At 37.3% G+C, this 14,942-nt stretch overlaps 1 protein-coding gene across 7 annotated transcripts in view; it reads left to right on the top strand.

Moving 5' to 3' along the window:
* Positions 1-14,942, top strand: part of LOC133518613 (uncharacterized) — a 218,949-nt gene that overhangs the window by 200,142 nt on the left and 3,865 nt on the right. For 4 of the 7 annotated variants that reach the window (XM_061852277.1, XM_061852278.1, XM_061852281.1 and 1 more), the window contains 8 exons: positions 8,073-8,210; positions 9,211-9,322; positions 10,016-10,672; positions 11,316-11,427; positions 11,827-11,870; positions 12,098-12,443; positions 12,916-13,234; positions 14,175-14,777. In XM_061852277.1, coding sequence (XP_061708261.1) covers positions 8,073-8,210; positions 9,211-9,322; positions 10,016-10,672; positions 11,316-11,427; positions 11,827-11,870; positions 12,098-12,443; positions 12,916-13,234; positions 14,175-14,777 — 2,331 coding nt within the window. Of the gene's footprint in view, positions 1-4,990; positions 5,125-8,072; positions 8,211-9,210; positions 9,323-10,015; positions 10,673-11,315; positions 11,428-11,826; positions 11,871-12,097; positions 12,444-12,915; positions 13,483-14,174; positions 14,778-14,942 lie in introns of those variants that run through there. The other 3 variants (XM_061852283.1, XM_061852279.1, XM_061852282.1) reach the window with 3 other exon arrangements.

The raw sequence follows: 14,942 nt of genomic DNA, 5'->3' as shown, positions 1-14,942 counted from the left end.
GGCAAAGCATCCGTCGGATATCAATCTGTTCATTATTGGAAACCGGAACAGTATCCGTTCGGAAATTTCTATGAGGTTCTACTGCAATTAGTCATGCCAAAGGCTCACTAAAGGCCTCTCCAAACGTCACAGATAATCACATGCGATTTGCAATAAATTGAGGCATTTGATCGTTCGATTGAATTCGTTACTCCTACTTTAAAAAAACTAGCCAGCAATTACCTGAAATCACATGCCATTAATTGCAACATATTTATAGTATTTAGTCTTAGTAAGCTGAGTTTTAAGAACTACAAACAGTTTTAGACGGACTTTATTTACGTTTGATATTGCGTTTTTTTGTCGGTTATTCATGTTCAGTGTTCGTGTAAACACCTGTTGATACAAAAATAAACTGGTTTGCAATAAAAGGTGAAGGATGTTTAATATTTATTCCATTTTGCACATGGATTAAACTGGATTACCTTTAAAGAGCAAGAACCTTGGACTATTGCATGAATTAAAAATAATAAAAAGATTAAGACTGATTTTAATGATAAATAATCAATACACGCATTTGAGGAGTGGATTAAACAGGCTAAAGTATAACCCATAAACTTAATGTGGAGGTAGGGTTAAAAGGGGTAAAAGTATTATCTGAAGCACAGGTAATAAACGTAGAAACAAGTATAGTAAAACATAGTAAAAACAAAATAGATAGTACATAGGTATTTGTTTGAATAAAATTTTGATATCAAACGAACCATGTATATATTTTTTTGATAAAACTTTTAAAAACATCCGGGGAGAGAAGCCTTCAATTTAAATAGATAAAGAAAAATCCGTATACCGTTCAATCCACAAGACGAATGATTCTCGATAACTATCACAAGTCCGGCTGACTATCTGCGATAAGGCGCAGATAACGGTTGACTTTCAGCGCGATAGGTACAAACAAATAGGTGTTTATAAAGAAATGGTAAGTATTCATGCATTAATTATGATATTGCAAATTTAATTGTGCCGCGGACGCCATTTTATCGCAACGCATTCGCGGCGCCTCGATTTTTTTTTAATTTGCCTGAAAAGGTGTTTTAAGTGCGTGCGTTTTGAGTGTGGTTATTTTATAGTGATTTTTGCTCGAAGTGATATTAGAATCTCAATATGGAAGTGTCTCTTTCATTGTTAATGTATGGCTCCATTGTTATGTTATATGTTTTGGCGTATATTCTTTCCGTAAGTAAAGTTTTTTATTTTCAATTTACTTAGTCTTACATATTTCTTTCTTTGGCAGAAGTTCGGCTTCTGTCGATTATTCAGTATAATGTTTTTGCCGTTTTGGTGTTTTTATTTTATTTTTACTGTTATTCATAAACATCTGTTAAATGTAACAAGCTGTGAATAATCTGTTATCTCTATTTAAACATTTGTTTTTGTTAAAATGCGACAAATTTTAACAGAATTTTGCAAATTTTTAAAAATTAGAAGAATAACTTTATTGCCCAATCAATTAGCGGAGTCCACTAATGGTGAACTTGCCGCATTAAAAAAAATTGTAGCAGTAAACTATAGAGCTAAATAAATAGAATTATAAGGACATATGCTAACTAGGTAATACTTCAGTTCCCCATCAACCAGTTTAAAGGCATGATTTTCGTAAATTTACACGGCTTTACGATATTCTATTGTTTCCATGCGGATTCATGCGTCATTGCGATATTAATAATGTGCTAAGCTTATGGCTGCTTGTATGACCGATAAGTTATGGTTATACGTCAAATGGTCTTTGAGTAAGACCGAAGTGATCTCATAAGAGCTCCGCCAATAGTTTTGTGCGAAACTCTAATGGTTCCTCTACACGACGGTCCAGCGCTGGGCCATCATGTAGAGGAGCCATAACCATCGCACGGCCATCTCGCTGGTACCTAAAATTTGGAACAGTTATAGCAAGTCTTCTTCTTCGTAACACTTTTAACAGAGTGGTCGTCGCCATTATGTACTATCAGTTGCAGAGAGAAATGACCCTGCATAGACTGATTACATGCAGGGGGGGTCACCTCTCTCTGCAGCTGACTGGACATTTTTGAGCGACTCGCTTAACGACACGTCGTCATTCCTCCCGAAGAGCTGCTTTCCGTGAGCATTTGTTTACTATGGCCGACACTTTGATTTGGTCGGTTTTTTTTTTATTAAAACCTGATCGGCGATTGGCTCTAGTCACACCTGATGGAAAGTGAAGACAGGGCCTAAGATGGAGCTCACCGGTTCAGTAGTAGCCTATTCACTCTTGCTTTAAAGAGACCGAGGTCATATTTATCAGGGAATACAGATCCATCTCACAGGCCCATCTCATTGGCGATCTTCCTCTAGCCCTATCACCTCCCACTCTTCCTTGCACGACCAGACCTTCTATGGATGTTCCGACTCCCGAGACATGTGTCCAAAGAAATTGAGTATAGCAAGTACCATCACTTATACGTGAATAAGTCAAAACAGCATTTTTTGAAATTTTAGGGGTTTGAGAGGGGTGGGCTGATTTATTTGGCCTTTGTCGATGTACTTGTTTTGACGACCGTTCTGGCCTAGTGGGTAGTGAGTGACATGAAGCCGATGGTCCCGGGTTCAAATCCTGGTAAGGGCATTTATTTGTGTGATGAGCACGGATATTTGTTCCTGAGTCTGGTGTTTTCTGTGTATTTATATATTATATATATCGTTGCCTGAGTACCCACAACACAAGCCTTCTTGAGCTTACTGTGGTGCTTAGTCAATTTGTGTAATAATGTCCTATAATATTTATTTTATTTATTTATTTACTTACGTTTGTCATCTTCGGTAACCCCGAAAGTTTCTGAATACAAATAAAGATCTATTGATTATTAATAGAGACAATAGAAATAAAGATAATATGACGTCTATCACATAATGCAATTACAGTTTATAAAACAACAAATTACATAAAATTCTATTGACGTATGTTATTACGTCAGAGCAGTGTTTTTCTACATTATCCACGACACGATCTCATTTGCATGGAAAAAAATTACGAATGTAGGGACATTGACATGAAAATGTTTTTCGGTAATCTCGGCTATTTATAACCTGTATTATTCTTTCTGTTTTACGGAGGCTTTGGCCCCGCGACTCTTTTTTAAATCTAGTAGGTTCTTTTTGACTAGGGGTTAAAAATGCTGCTTCAGATAAATAAATAGGCAGTTTTTCGTTATTTAACGACCTTAGATTAACACTATGGCCTTTAAAATTACGATCATTAATCATGAGTTTGAAACCTTTAATCTTCCTTGCCTTTTAGAGCATCTGGTGCCAACTGGGCCGATTTTTTTTTCGTTGTGATTTCGATAAAATTTGGCCCGTCTGTTTTGCTATTCTGAACAAATTGTACAGTATAAGCGCAATTTCATTGTATATTCCACAAAATCACCTTTTGAGTCTCTGTAAGTATTTTTTTTTTGTACAAATTGGGATTTCGTATTTATTTCACCCAGAATTTAAATTAGCTACGTGTCATTCACGACCGCATAATCTCATAATGTTATTAAAGGTTAAATTTGACAAAACTGCGCGTCATTGAAGTTTTATCAAAATCTGACTTCAATAAAAATCGCCCCAACTTCAAACGTATTGACTTGACACAATGCCAAATGTAAATACCTACTGCAATGTTTGTTTAGTTATGAATATCTCTGGCCTATCATTTACTAATCTTCAAATAGTTGAGTAATATTTCATAGCGAGCTTGCAACCATACGATGTGCAGTCATGATAGACACGAAATATGTAATGAGCATTATGAAACTAGAAAAACCTTCACGGCACCGGTGGAGTGTGTTATTTCATAGTTCAACCCTTTCACTGCCATGACATAATCTTATACCTTTAAGTGTTTAGAGAGAAGCGCTTTTTGACCCTTACCGGTATTTATATATTAGAATTAAGCCTATTTGTAAAAAAACACCCTGAATATTTCACAAAGCGTTCATGCAAAGAAAATATCAGATCACAATATACGTACAATATGGTACTTCCGAGAACTAGCACCTCAATATATAAAAAAAGTACGTTCATATCTGCTATTAATGTCTTCAACCATCTGCCAAACGAAATAAAAAGCCTTGAAGGAAATACTTTTAAAAGATGCTTAAAAAACTTTTTAATAGACAAAGTTTTCTATAATTTAAAAGAATTTTATAACTATGTAAACCTAAATGTATATTAAAATATAGTTTAAGATAAAATATTAAAACCTAGTTTAAGTTAAAAATAATTGTATACCCGAGAAGGGTAAAACTGTTGATACTCATCAAAAAATGTACCTAAGTCATATTCTTGTACCTACACAGTTTGCACACTAAATATTTCTGATTTCTGATTTCTTAAAAGAGCAATTCTTGTATATATATTTCGGGGATCTTGAAAACGGTTCTAACGATTTCGATGGAATTTGCTATGAGGGTTTTCGGGGGTGAAAAATCGATCGGGTCTTATCTATGGGAAAACGCGCATTTTTGACTTTTTTCTAAGCATTCCGAGCAAAGCTCGGTTTCCCGGATATGTTTTAATAATAACACATAATATTTATGTTCTTTTGACTGATTTGTGTCAATGTTACTAATAATAAAATGACAGTTTTTTTATAGACAGTGGATTTCTGTTGACACACAGTTAATTAGCCTCTGCCATGTTTTTTTACAAAACATTTGAAAATTGATGTAGATCTTTACTATATGAGTATTTCTAATACATCTTCACATTAACAACGAAAAATACGTACTTAGCTGTGTAATTACATATTTGCATATTACCCTAATCACGAACAAAACGTACCTAAGCCATATGTATATCAGCAGTGTGTCAATAATTATAATTTTCAATTCCCATATGACAAATTACCGAAATTATTCCATGAGAACAGTTTTCAGTTTTGGAAATTTCCCGGCGGCACATCTAGTGTCAACCCTAGCCCTAACAGGCTAATATCTTCACGTGACAATGCAATGCAGTTCACAACCGGTGTCCATCGCGGCTGCTTCGGTGTCGTAATCCGGGGGATAGTGCTATAATCCGGTGGCAATGTACAACTTCTTCAGCGGAATTGTCAGCTTTCCTGAAGGATATGATATTAAGGTTTTGAGTTTGCTCTTTATTGGATGGTTGCTAGAAACACCTAGAAATAGTGTTATGAGTTAAAGCTAAATTCGAGTCACACGGACCCGCCGCAGAAAATCATGATAAAATTAAACTGTAACTGAATAAATGAAACTTGGCATGAACATATATTACGACCGGTTTGGCCTAGTTGGTAGTGACCCTGCCTACGAAACTGATGGTCCCGGGTTCAAATCCTGGTAAGGGCATTTATTCGTGTGATGAGCATGGATATTTGTTCCTGAGTCATGGGTGTTTTCTATGTATTTAAGTATTTATAAATATTTATATATTATATATATCGTTGTCTAAGTACCCTCAACACAAGCCTTATTGAGCTTACTGTGGGACTTAGTCAATTTGTGTAATAATGTCCTATAATATTTATTATTTATTTATTAACATATACGTAACATATCAATGTCTTCGTTGCCTAAACACGGTACTCGACTGAAAAGCTCTCTATTATAACACGATTGTATAAAATACTATTTCGATTCCCATATAATAATATGACAAGTTACCGAAATTTTTCACACATCTATAGGTTCAAAGGAAATAAACAGAACGAGTTAAAAGATAGAAGTTTTGTAGGAACATAAAATCTGGATTTACAATGCCCATAAGTACCTCTCTTTTGGACGTAGTTTAAAGACGTACCCGGGCGTCTTTAAGCTACGTCCAAAAGAGAGGTACTTATGGGCATTGTAAATGTCATCTCGCTTTGTGTGGTAGGGCACAGCACAGCGGATGTTATTCCAGATCTAGAGCAGAGCCCAACTGGGGAAGTACCTCCACCTTACAAAAAACAAATAACACTAGACCCTACTCATAGTGTTGTGTTCCTGTCGGTGAGTAAGGTTGCCAGAGCTCAACGAGGGGGAGGAGGGTTTAGGGTCGGCAACGCGCATGTAACTCCTCTGGAGTTGCAGGTGTACATAGGCTACGGAAACTGCTTACCATCAGGCGGGCCGTATGCTTGTTTGCCACCGACGTAGTATTAAAAAAAAAACTACATCCATCTATTAAAACGTGTCACCTAGCATATTGTACAGTATATAATGTTCAAAGTGCATTGTCGGTGCAACAGTGCTATTAACTTGTAATTAGACATCTATAAATCTTAATTATCGACATATAATTGATGTCAATAACTTTTGGTATCAAAGTGTTACGTTGTCATTATTCATTATTAGTTATAGCCCTTTGTACCTCGATTCCTGTATTTTTTTTAATACTACGTCGGTGGCAAACAAGCATACGGCCCGCCTGATGGTAAGCAGTCTCCGTAGCCTATGTACGCCTGCAACTCCAGAGGAGTTACATGCGCGTTGCCGACCCTAAACCCGCCCCCCCTAGTTGAGCTCTGACAACCTTACTCACTGGCAGGAACACAACACTATGAGTAGGGTCTAGTGTTATTTGGCTGCTGTTTTCTGTAAGGTGGAGGTACTTCCCCAGTTGGGCTCTGCTCTAGATCTGGAATGACATCCACCGGCTGTGCCCTACCACACAAAGCGAGATGACATTCACAATGCCCATACCTCTCTTTTGGACGTAGTTTAAGGACGTACCCGGGTCCAAAACACAAGAATATAATTGTATCGTAATAATAGTACCCCTTAAATATCATTAGTGTATAAAGGGGCTCTACGTATAGGCTTTGGCTCTGTGCACGCCTCTCAAATGTCCGGAATACCCTTGTTCTTCGATGGGTAAAGTACATACAAGACTGAGTACACAAGACTGTCTACTTATTCGATTTGTGTGAATACTATAATCGGCCTGAACTTTAATGACTTATTAAGATTTTTTTTAAATTCTATTACACTATAATTCAGTTTAGTTTTTTTTACATGAGTATTCGTTTAATTAGAACAAATTAAAACACACATAATCAATAGGAATCATTACAGAAAAAACTTATATAAAACACTACTTTACAAGAAAAAAAAAATTATTGCTTGCCCAGGATTTCTAAGCAGCACTATAGCAGTAAAAGCCTATTTTGCTATATTATATTTATTTAACCAAATATCTATTGTATTATTTAATAACTGGTGCTAATTCACCATGGCAAGTTCGAGAGAAGTTTTCTACACTTATCATCTATATCTTCTTCTTCTTCTCGGTGAAGGAAAACATCGTGAGGAAACCGGATTAATCCCAACAAGGCCTAGTTTACCCTCTGGGCTGGAAGGTCAGATGGCAGTCGCTTTCGTAAAAACTAGTGCCTACGCCAAATCTTGGGATTAGTTGTCAAGCGGACCCCAGGCTCCCATGAGCCGTGGCTAAATGCCGGGACAACGCGAGGAAGAAGAAGATCTACATAGTATATCTAATTCTCTAAGGTCAAAGTGGGGAAGACCGGCATACAAAAGGTTTAGTTGGGAAGACCGTTATTGCGCAAGAACTCTCTTATTTGTATACGTACTTCGCTCAGATACAATCGGAAAGGAAGACCTTCGCTTCTTCTGCTCTACCTACAGTACCGATCTTCTTTAAGTTGAGTATCTGTGTCACAAACACAAGAATTAGTAGCGAGGAAACAGCTTGTAAACTGTCTTACCTGATAGACGGTCTACTCCACATTGACCTTATATCAGAATCTCCAATGTCCTTCCGGCCTGCGAAAAGTGGGAGCGTCGGAGTCCTGGCCATTTCCCTCGAGTAGAATTCTAGACCCCTGCTCTAATTGGTAGCCAATAGCCGCTTATGTAATATATTTAAGTAAATCGTATAATTTCCCTCACGGGACAGGCTTTGCCTAGTGTGGGGGTCAGAATAAATTGTAACTTGCTCTAATATTTTTTGAAAATAAAACTATTTGTATTTGTATTTATTTTGTATTTGTAATTTACAGCGAGGTCTCCATGCCATAAAGATAACAGCTGAAACCTATCTTATCTTAAACCTTTTGCCTACAGGTGATCGAGCGCTACCAGACGGAAGGATCCGGAGGCCGAAGCAGCGGGATCCACTCAGCTAGTGCCAGCCCATCACCATCAGATCGATCTTCGCCAAGATCTCTTAATACCAGGCATACAAGAGATATTAGCCCTCCGGTGAGTACTTTCAGAAAATAGATAAGGCACTGGAAATAGCTTTCACTGGACTGGGCTTGAAGTAGCAGGATCCTTGCGACTTCAGATCGGTCGCCGACGCGGTCTTTTTTAAGTGTCAGAAGCCTCGGCCTGTTCCAACCGATCTTCGCCAAGATCTCTTAACACCAGGCATACAAGAGATATTAGCCCTCCGGTTAGTACTTTCATAAAATAGATAAGGCACTGGAAATAACTTTCACTGGACTGGGCTTGAAGTAGCAGGATCCTTGCGATCCTGTCAGAAGCCTCGGCCTGTTCCAACGTAAGTCATCCTTAAATTTGCGTATTAGTTACCGGAGAAAATAGCCTTGCAGTTAAGTAAATTCATAAATATTTAAACCAAGGATTCATATCACAACAATCTCCAGTCTAACAGCCAAAACGAGCACAGCGAGTCTTTACCGCGGTCTTTTTAGACTTTTTAGATTAGACACAGCAGAGTATCACAGCAGAGTTTCGTACTGAATCATTAGAGTAGTGCTAGGCGAACAAGCACTTGTTTATTTAAGCATCTGAAGTATGAATGACTTCTTTTCAGATCAATTGCCTGACGAGTGTAATATAACATTTCCAGCTTCTTATTTAATATGAAATCAAAAGACCCAAATATTTAATCACCCTCGCCCCTATAAGTAATCCATGATATGGGCTTGGGTGTTATGATATTCGTGATGTCATAAACTCATGACATACCTACAACACACCCTCTACGTATATTGAGTTAAATAGGATGTTTCTTTGAAAATATATTATATTCTATCTTAGTCTAGCAGCGTGTTTATGCTGGGTAAAGGTGTGTCCCGTATACATGCAATGCAGCCCGATGTAGTGCAATTTCTGTTGTATACAATACAATGTTGAGAAATCGTCCAGATCGTTTCTCCCTTTAGGTCAACCACTCCTTAGGGTCCACCTACATATTTATATAATTAGTCTAATGGATTTTCCTAAAACATTTCAGCTGCGCGAAGAAGATGACGTCTCCGATTGGGAGGAAGGGGCTACAGAGGAAACAGTAGAGTTGCCGAGACGAGTGCCTTTCCCAGACTTCAGCGAAGAAACACATCACACGGGTAAATAATGTTTATTGAGGTACCTACCAGTGGATTTATCAAATTATTAAAACATAAACGTAAGTAAGGGTAATACCTGGTAAGGGCTTTTATTTGACACAGATATTTGTTCATGAGTCGTGGGTGTTTTCTATGTATATACTTATGTATGTATTTATCTATACAAGTATGTATTTCGTCGCCTAATACCCATAGCACAAGCTTTTCTTGGCTTGGAGCTAGGTTGATCTCATGATCTGTGTAAGATGGCCACTAATATCAAAAAATATATATAAAAAAAAGTGTTTGATAATAATCATGCTTACTTCTAATCCCCAAAAAAATACCGATTTAAAAAGTATTGAAAACCAAATCATCTTATGATGTCCATTTTCTATGTTTCTCCATGACATCCATTCACATAAATTTAACATTTTTGAGGCAACGCCTAAATACATATATCAATTCAATTAGAGTTCAGTCTGCAAAATTATAACAATGAAGTAGCAAAGTAAAATCAGTAAGAAATAAAGGCGGTTCCAAAGCCCCACGGAAAATATCTTTTCACCTTAAATACAGGTCTAAAAATAAGGACAATCGCATGAATAAACAAAATCGAATCTTTTTAACTTCAAGGATATAACACAAAAAAATAAATAAAACTCTTCAAATAAACATGTTTATGAATTAAGGTTTTTGTTTTTACTTTTACAGAAAATGGCGACCGTGATTTCGACGAAGTATCCGGCAGCGAGATACAATCTATCGATGGAACATGGGAGGAGAACTGGCTATTCCAGAAAAAGAAGATCAAAACAATACAGTCCGTGCCAGTTCCTATGCTCGTTCCTAATTCAAATGCTGAATACAAAGCTATGATAGGGGACAGAGACGCTGACGATACCACCGATCTATCAGACAACGCGTCTGATAATGAACCAGAAGAATTAGACTACAAAAGTGACATAAAAAGAGTACTAGAATCTAAACATGTCATAGGAGGAGCACCTAGCATTGATGAACTTGACTTTGAACCTGACAGTTTAACTATCATAGACGGTTCAGATGATTTTGAGAAGCTAGATGAAAAGGAATACATGAAAAACAAACTAGTTGACGTTGTCAACAACGAAGTCAAGGGTTATCATGTAAATGTAGAAAAAATAAACGGTAATGTAAATGGTAAATTAGATGATGAATCTGTCCTAATCGTTGGCATGGATAGTGGACCATTGACAAAAGCGGAATTCGCATTGAAGGAAGAAATACATAGAACAATACTGAACGGTAACGTCGATGCATATATTGAAGATCTGAAGACAAAAGAAAATGATGAAGTTTTTACAAATGGAACCAAGACTCAAAATAAAAGTAAGTTTCACCTTAAAACTGGCACTGCGGCGGCAACCTCGGCCGAAAGCCTCAAGCGCCGCAAATATGCAGCACTAGGAAGCCGCTACGTGTTTGCGACGTTTGGCGTTGAAACCTTGGAGCCATCGGGGCCAAGTGCACGTCAGCTTTTTAAAGATTTGTCGGCGCGCCTAATAGAGGTCTCAGGCGACCAGAGGGCTGGCCACTATTTCGCACAGCGTATAAGTATCGCCATACAGCGGGGAAATACGGCCAGCCTTCTAGGCACCTCGCCCATTGACGGCGATTTGGGCCAATTTTTTTTTATCTTTAGCGTTCTTAGTAAAGTTTTATTATGTTTGTTTATTTCTTTGTTTTTGGATATTAGTTTTCGAATATTCGAAAAAAAACGAAAGCTTTCCTTAAAAGTCATTAGTAACATTCGATGTATGTGATGTGAAAAACATTATAAGAACTTTGGACGAAGAAGATTAGAAGTAACATCACTATAATAATACTCATACTCATTTATTCATAAAGTCAAATTTACATGTCAAAATAAAACTAGATTAAAGTTAAAACTAACTTAAAATTAAAATTACAATAAAAATTAAAACAAAGCCTATTTACATTTAAAATACCTGATGATAACGTAAATTTTCAGACACATTAAGCCGTCACGAGCGAGAAAGAGAAGACGAAGAAACAGTGACACTCCCTGTGCAAAGATATGCCGATAGCCTTCGAAGAAAACATTTCGATGACGAGCCACAACAGTAAGAAAACTTTCCAATTTTTATTTATTTAATCTTTATTGCACAAAAGAAAACCTTATAGTACAAAAGGCGGACTTAATGCCATAAGGCATTCTCTACCAGTCAACCTTGTAAGAAATGAATCCTTAGTGCCTACCGGGAAAATCGCAAATTAAAATTTAGTCATCTGCCTCTCTATCGGACTTGTATATTTAAGCGATAGAGTGGCAGATAAATAAATTTCAATTTTTCATTCATCAAATTTTCCTTTTGCGCGGTAGCCGCTCTTATAGGGAATGTGGGATTGAGATACCCCAGTTGTGGTGCTATTTTATGTTGAAACAGTACCCGGATCTCACCCATATTAGTACTTCGTAGTAATTTAATCGTGTGTTTAATGATGCTCGTATTTTTTGGTAGGATCCCAACGCGTGATACTGATCATGAAGATGACCTCATACCAGGTAAATCGTGATTATATAAGTTGTTTCACCTGTTTATGAGTAATAATACCATGTATTGTTCTTTATCCAACAGAACGGAAATTGCTAAACCTAATCTTGCTGCTTTATTCATAAATATTTTTGTTTAAGACTTTGAAATTAATCATTACTTACCTAATAAGAATGAAAATATTTTTCAAAAATCAAGTGTTGTCGTTGGGTTTGTCTCTTAATTAACACTATTTCAGGATCCATAGCCTACAGAGAGCGCAAGAAATGGCTAAACTACGTCGAAATGCCAAACAACCCGTATTCACCAGAGGCTATCCAAAAACGACTCTCATCCAAAAGCACATCATCTCTATTCGACACGCTGACATCCAAATCGAAAATCGAAGACAGCGTAGATATTGTAGATGGAGATGTAAAGGATGGGAAGGAACATAATGAAGACAAGGAAGTTCCGGTGAAGGAATTGAAGCCATCTTTGAGTGTCAGTTCTGATGATGTTCACATGAATGGAAGTAGATCGAAGAGTCCATCGCCGAAGATTTTGAAGGATGTGTTGGCGGAGGAAATACCACAATACAAACGGTAAGAATATAACCTCAATTGTACAATTCTGATTTTATTATGATCGAGACAAATCAGCTACTAAAGATTTACAGTTACGCGTTTCAAAGAGATCAAATGTTTCATTTGCTAAGTATGGAGTTTTGCTGTAGAGATGTATCCATCTGTACTGTGACGTTTGACGTCACTAAGTGTTACGATGAGTCCATTTCAGGCCTATTTTGCAAATTAAGTATTTATTTTTATTTTCTGAATTAGACACTCTAAAATGCAAGTAGTGATAAATCTACAAAATTAAAAATTGTTTTAGATTCTTTCATGTTCATTACCTATGAAAAATCATGTGAATTCACAATTGATAACAAATAAAGCAATGAAACCTACCTACTCGAGCGTGTAATTTTCTACAATACGCATTAGTCATTTACAAAACACTTGTTGCTTCTGAAACCTTAGAACCGCCGTTAACGCGCATTAACTTTGTTTGCTTCAGCTACGGCCGAGATTATTACGTGAGAGAGGCGAAATCTAGCACGGGCAGCCGCAAGAAGGGCCTCAGTGAGACCAGCTCGTTATCCTCCATTAATAAATCCACCAGCCTGGACAATGTGAATGAGCTGACCTCGCCTGTAAGTGCCAGCTCCTCCCTGAGCGACCTGGAGGCGTGTACGCTCCACCAGAACATCGTCCGAGCCGTCCTCAGTCCCAGAAACGCCAGCCCCAACTTCGCAATTAACCCCATTTTCGAAACCGACAGACAGAACGATAACGCTGACGAAAATCATGCCGACGAACGTAACGGTCGAGACCACGTAAGGGAACCAAGTAGAGTGTGCAACGGTGACGGTTACGAAGGTTACGAAAACGAGGATATAGTTAGACTTAAAATACCCGTTAAGCCGGAGATCACTGAAGATTTGTTTGAGACGTATACGAATGTTAGGCGCAGCAACACTTTGCGGAGTGAAGATCTTTGCGTTCGCTCAAAGCGACGCGCCGGACTTAACTATACGTTCGGTGGAAGCTTGAGGTTAAGCAAAGGCTTCCAAAACGATCTATGGTGAATAAACGCCCTCATAACGCCCTAATACACAAACCTCCGAAGCACCATCTATAACCATGAATCTCTACTATGTCCGCTACGCGCATAGATTAAACTAAATCATTAGGATTCAAATCACCTTTCAATCAAACGGTGAAAGGATCATATAACTAAATTCTAAAATATCTTCGTTTTGACATTGTGCCTGCCGTGTGGCATGCCTTGTAAAGCTGACTAATAGCACTGCACTTAACGTGACTAGTTCTGCACTATAGTTGTGTTCTTCTTAATAATTTTTCAGTACTTTTACAACAGTAATACTCCAAGCCGTTAGTGGTGAGTGTTGTATGATTTTGGGAGTTTATGACTAGCATTGGAGCTCGCTACTAACCAAACTGACTAAAAATACGCAATATTATAAGTATTTTACCATACTAACTAAACTAATCTAAAAATCTTCTTCATTTTCGCTTTGTTAACAACCATACCTTAATAAAACCCAATCCATGCAAAATTTTAATAACTAGACAGTAGGAACTTTTTCTTTCTAGTATTTTACTCGTAACCACGTTGCACGATTTGTCCCGCTTAAATGCACGCGTTTATCACGATTTGATTTTCACTAATTGGGGTTTAATTTTAGAAATTGTGAATTATCTTAATCCTTGTTTTTATCTGTTATCATAATTGTAATGATATTTATATTTCAGGGATTACTTATAAAGCAATTCAATTCAATTGCATCCAATCAGCGGTACAAAACGCTCGCTGGAAACGAAGTTACTATAAAACCGATACCTACAAAAGATATAATGATAGAATATGAAGACGCAAACGAACAGACATTATTCTCCGCAAAACCAGTCTATGTAGATGAAGATGAAAAGAAATTCGAGGAACTACTACAAACATGCCAAGCACCTTTAAACGTGTCAATAGTGAACATAGTCGAAGAACCACAGAAATCTCCGAGCAATCTCAGCGTAGATAATTCTTATTTAAGTTCAAGCAGTTTGGAGGACTCGATCAAAATATACAACGTGCAAACAGGCGAGATCGTGAAATGTAAACCAGATGATAAGTTATCAGAGCCAAGATATGAGAGTGATGGAAGTGACAACATTGAAACACAAGATAAGAAAGACGAAGCCGTCAGTCTCACAGAAAGCGACGTTGTGATCGTTGACGATGAAATAGATGAGGAGAAATCGGAGAACATTAGTGAAATAGAAGACATACTATCGCAGTTGCCTAAAGTGAAAGAGTTAGCCAAGAAGTTTGTGAGCATGGAAAACTTGAACGAGCCTATTAAGGTCAGTATCTCTCATGGCTGAGCCTTATCTTTTGAGGGTTGTCCTATGACTCATATGAACAACATAACGTATTATGCAGGTGTTACGTTAAGATAATTTCAAACTTGAGTCACGTGTATTAAGTTGTTGCTAGTTTTGAGCTATGATTTAATTTCATTTTCAGTT

This window comes from Cydia pomonella, chromosome 6 (genome assembly GCF_033807575.1).
Source record: "Cydia pomonella isolate Wapato2018A chromosome 6, ilCydPomo1, whole genome shotgun sequence".
In the NCBI taxonomy this organism is placed as follows: domain Eukaryota; kingdom Metazoa; phylum Arthropoda; class Insecta; order Lepidoptera; family Tortricidae; genus Cydia; species Cydia pomonella.
This window is presented reverse-complemented; position numbering and strand designations above follow the sequence as displayed.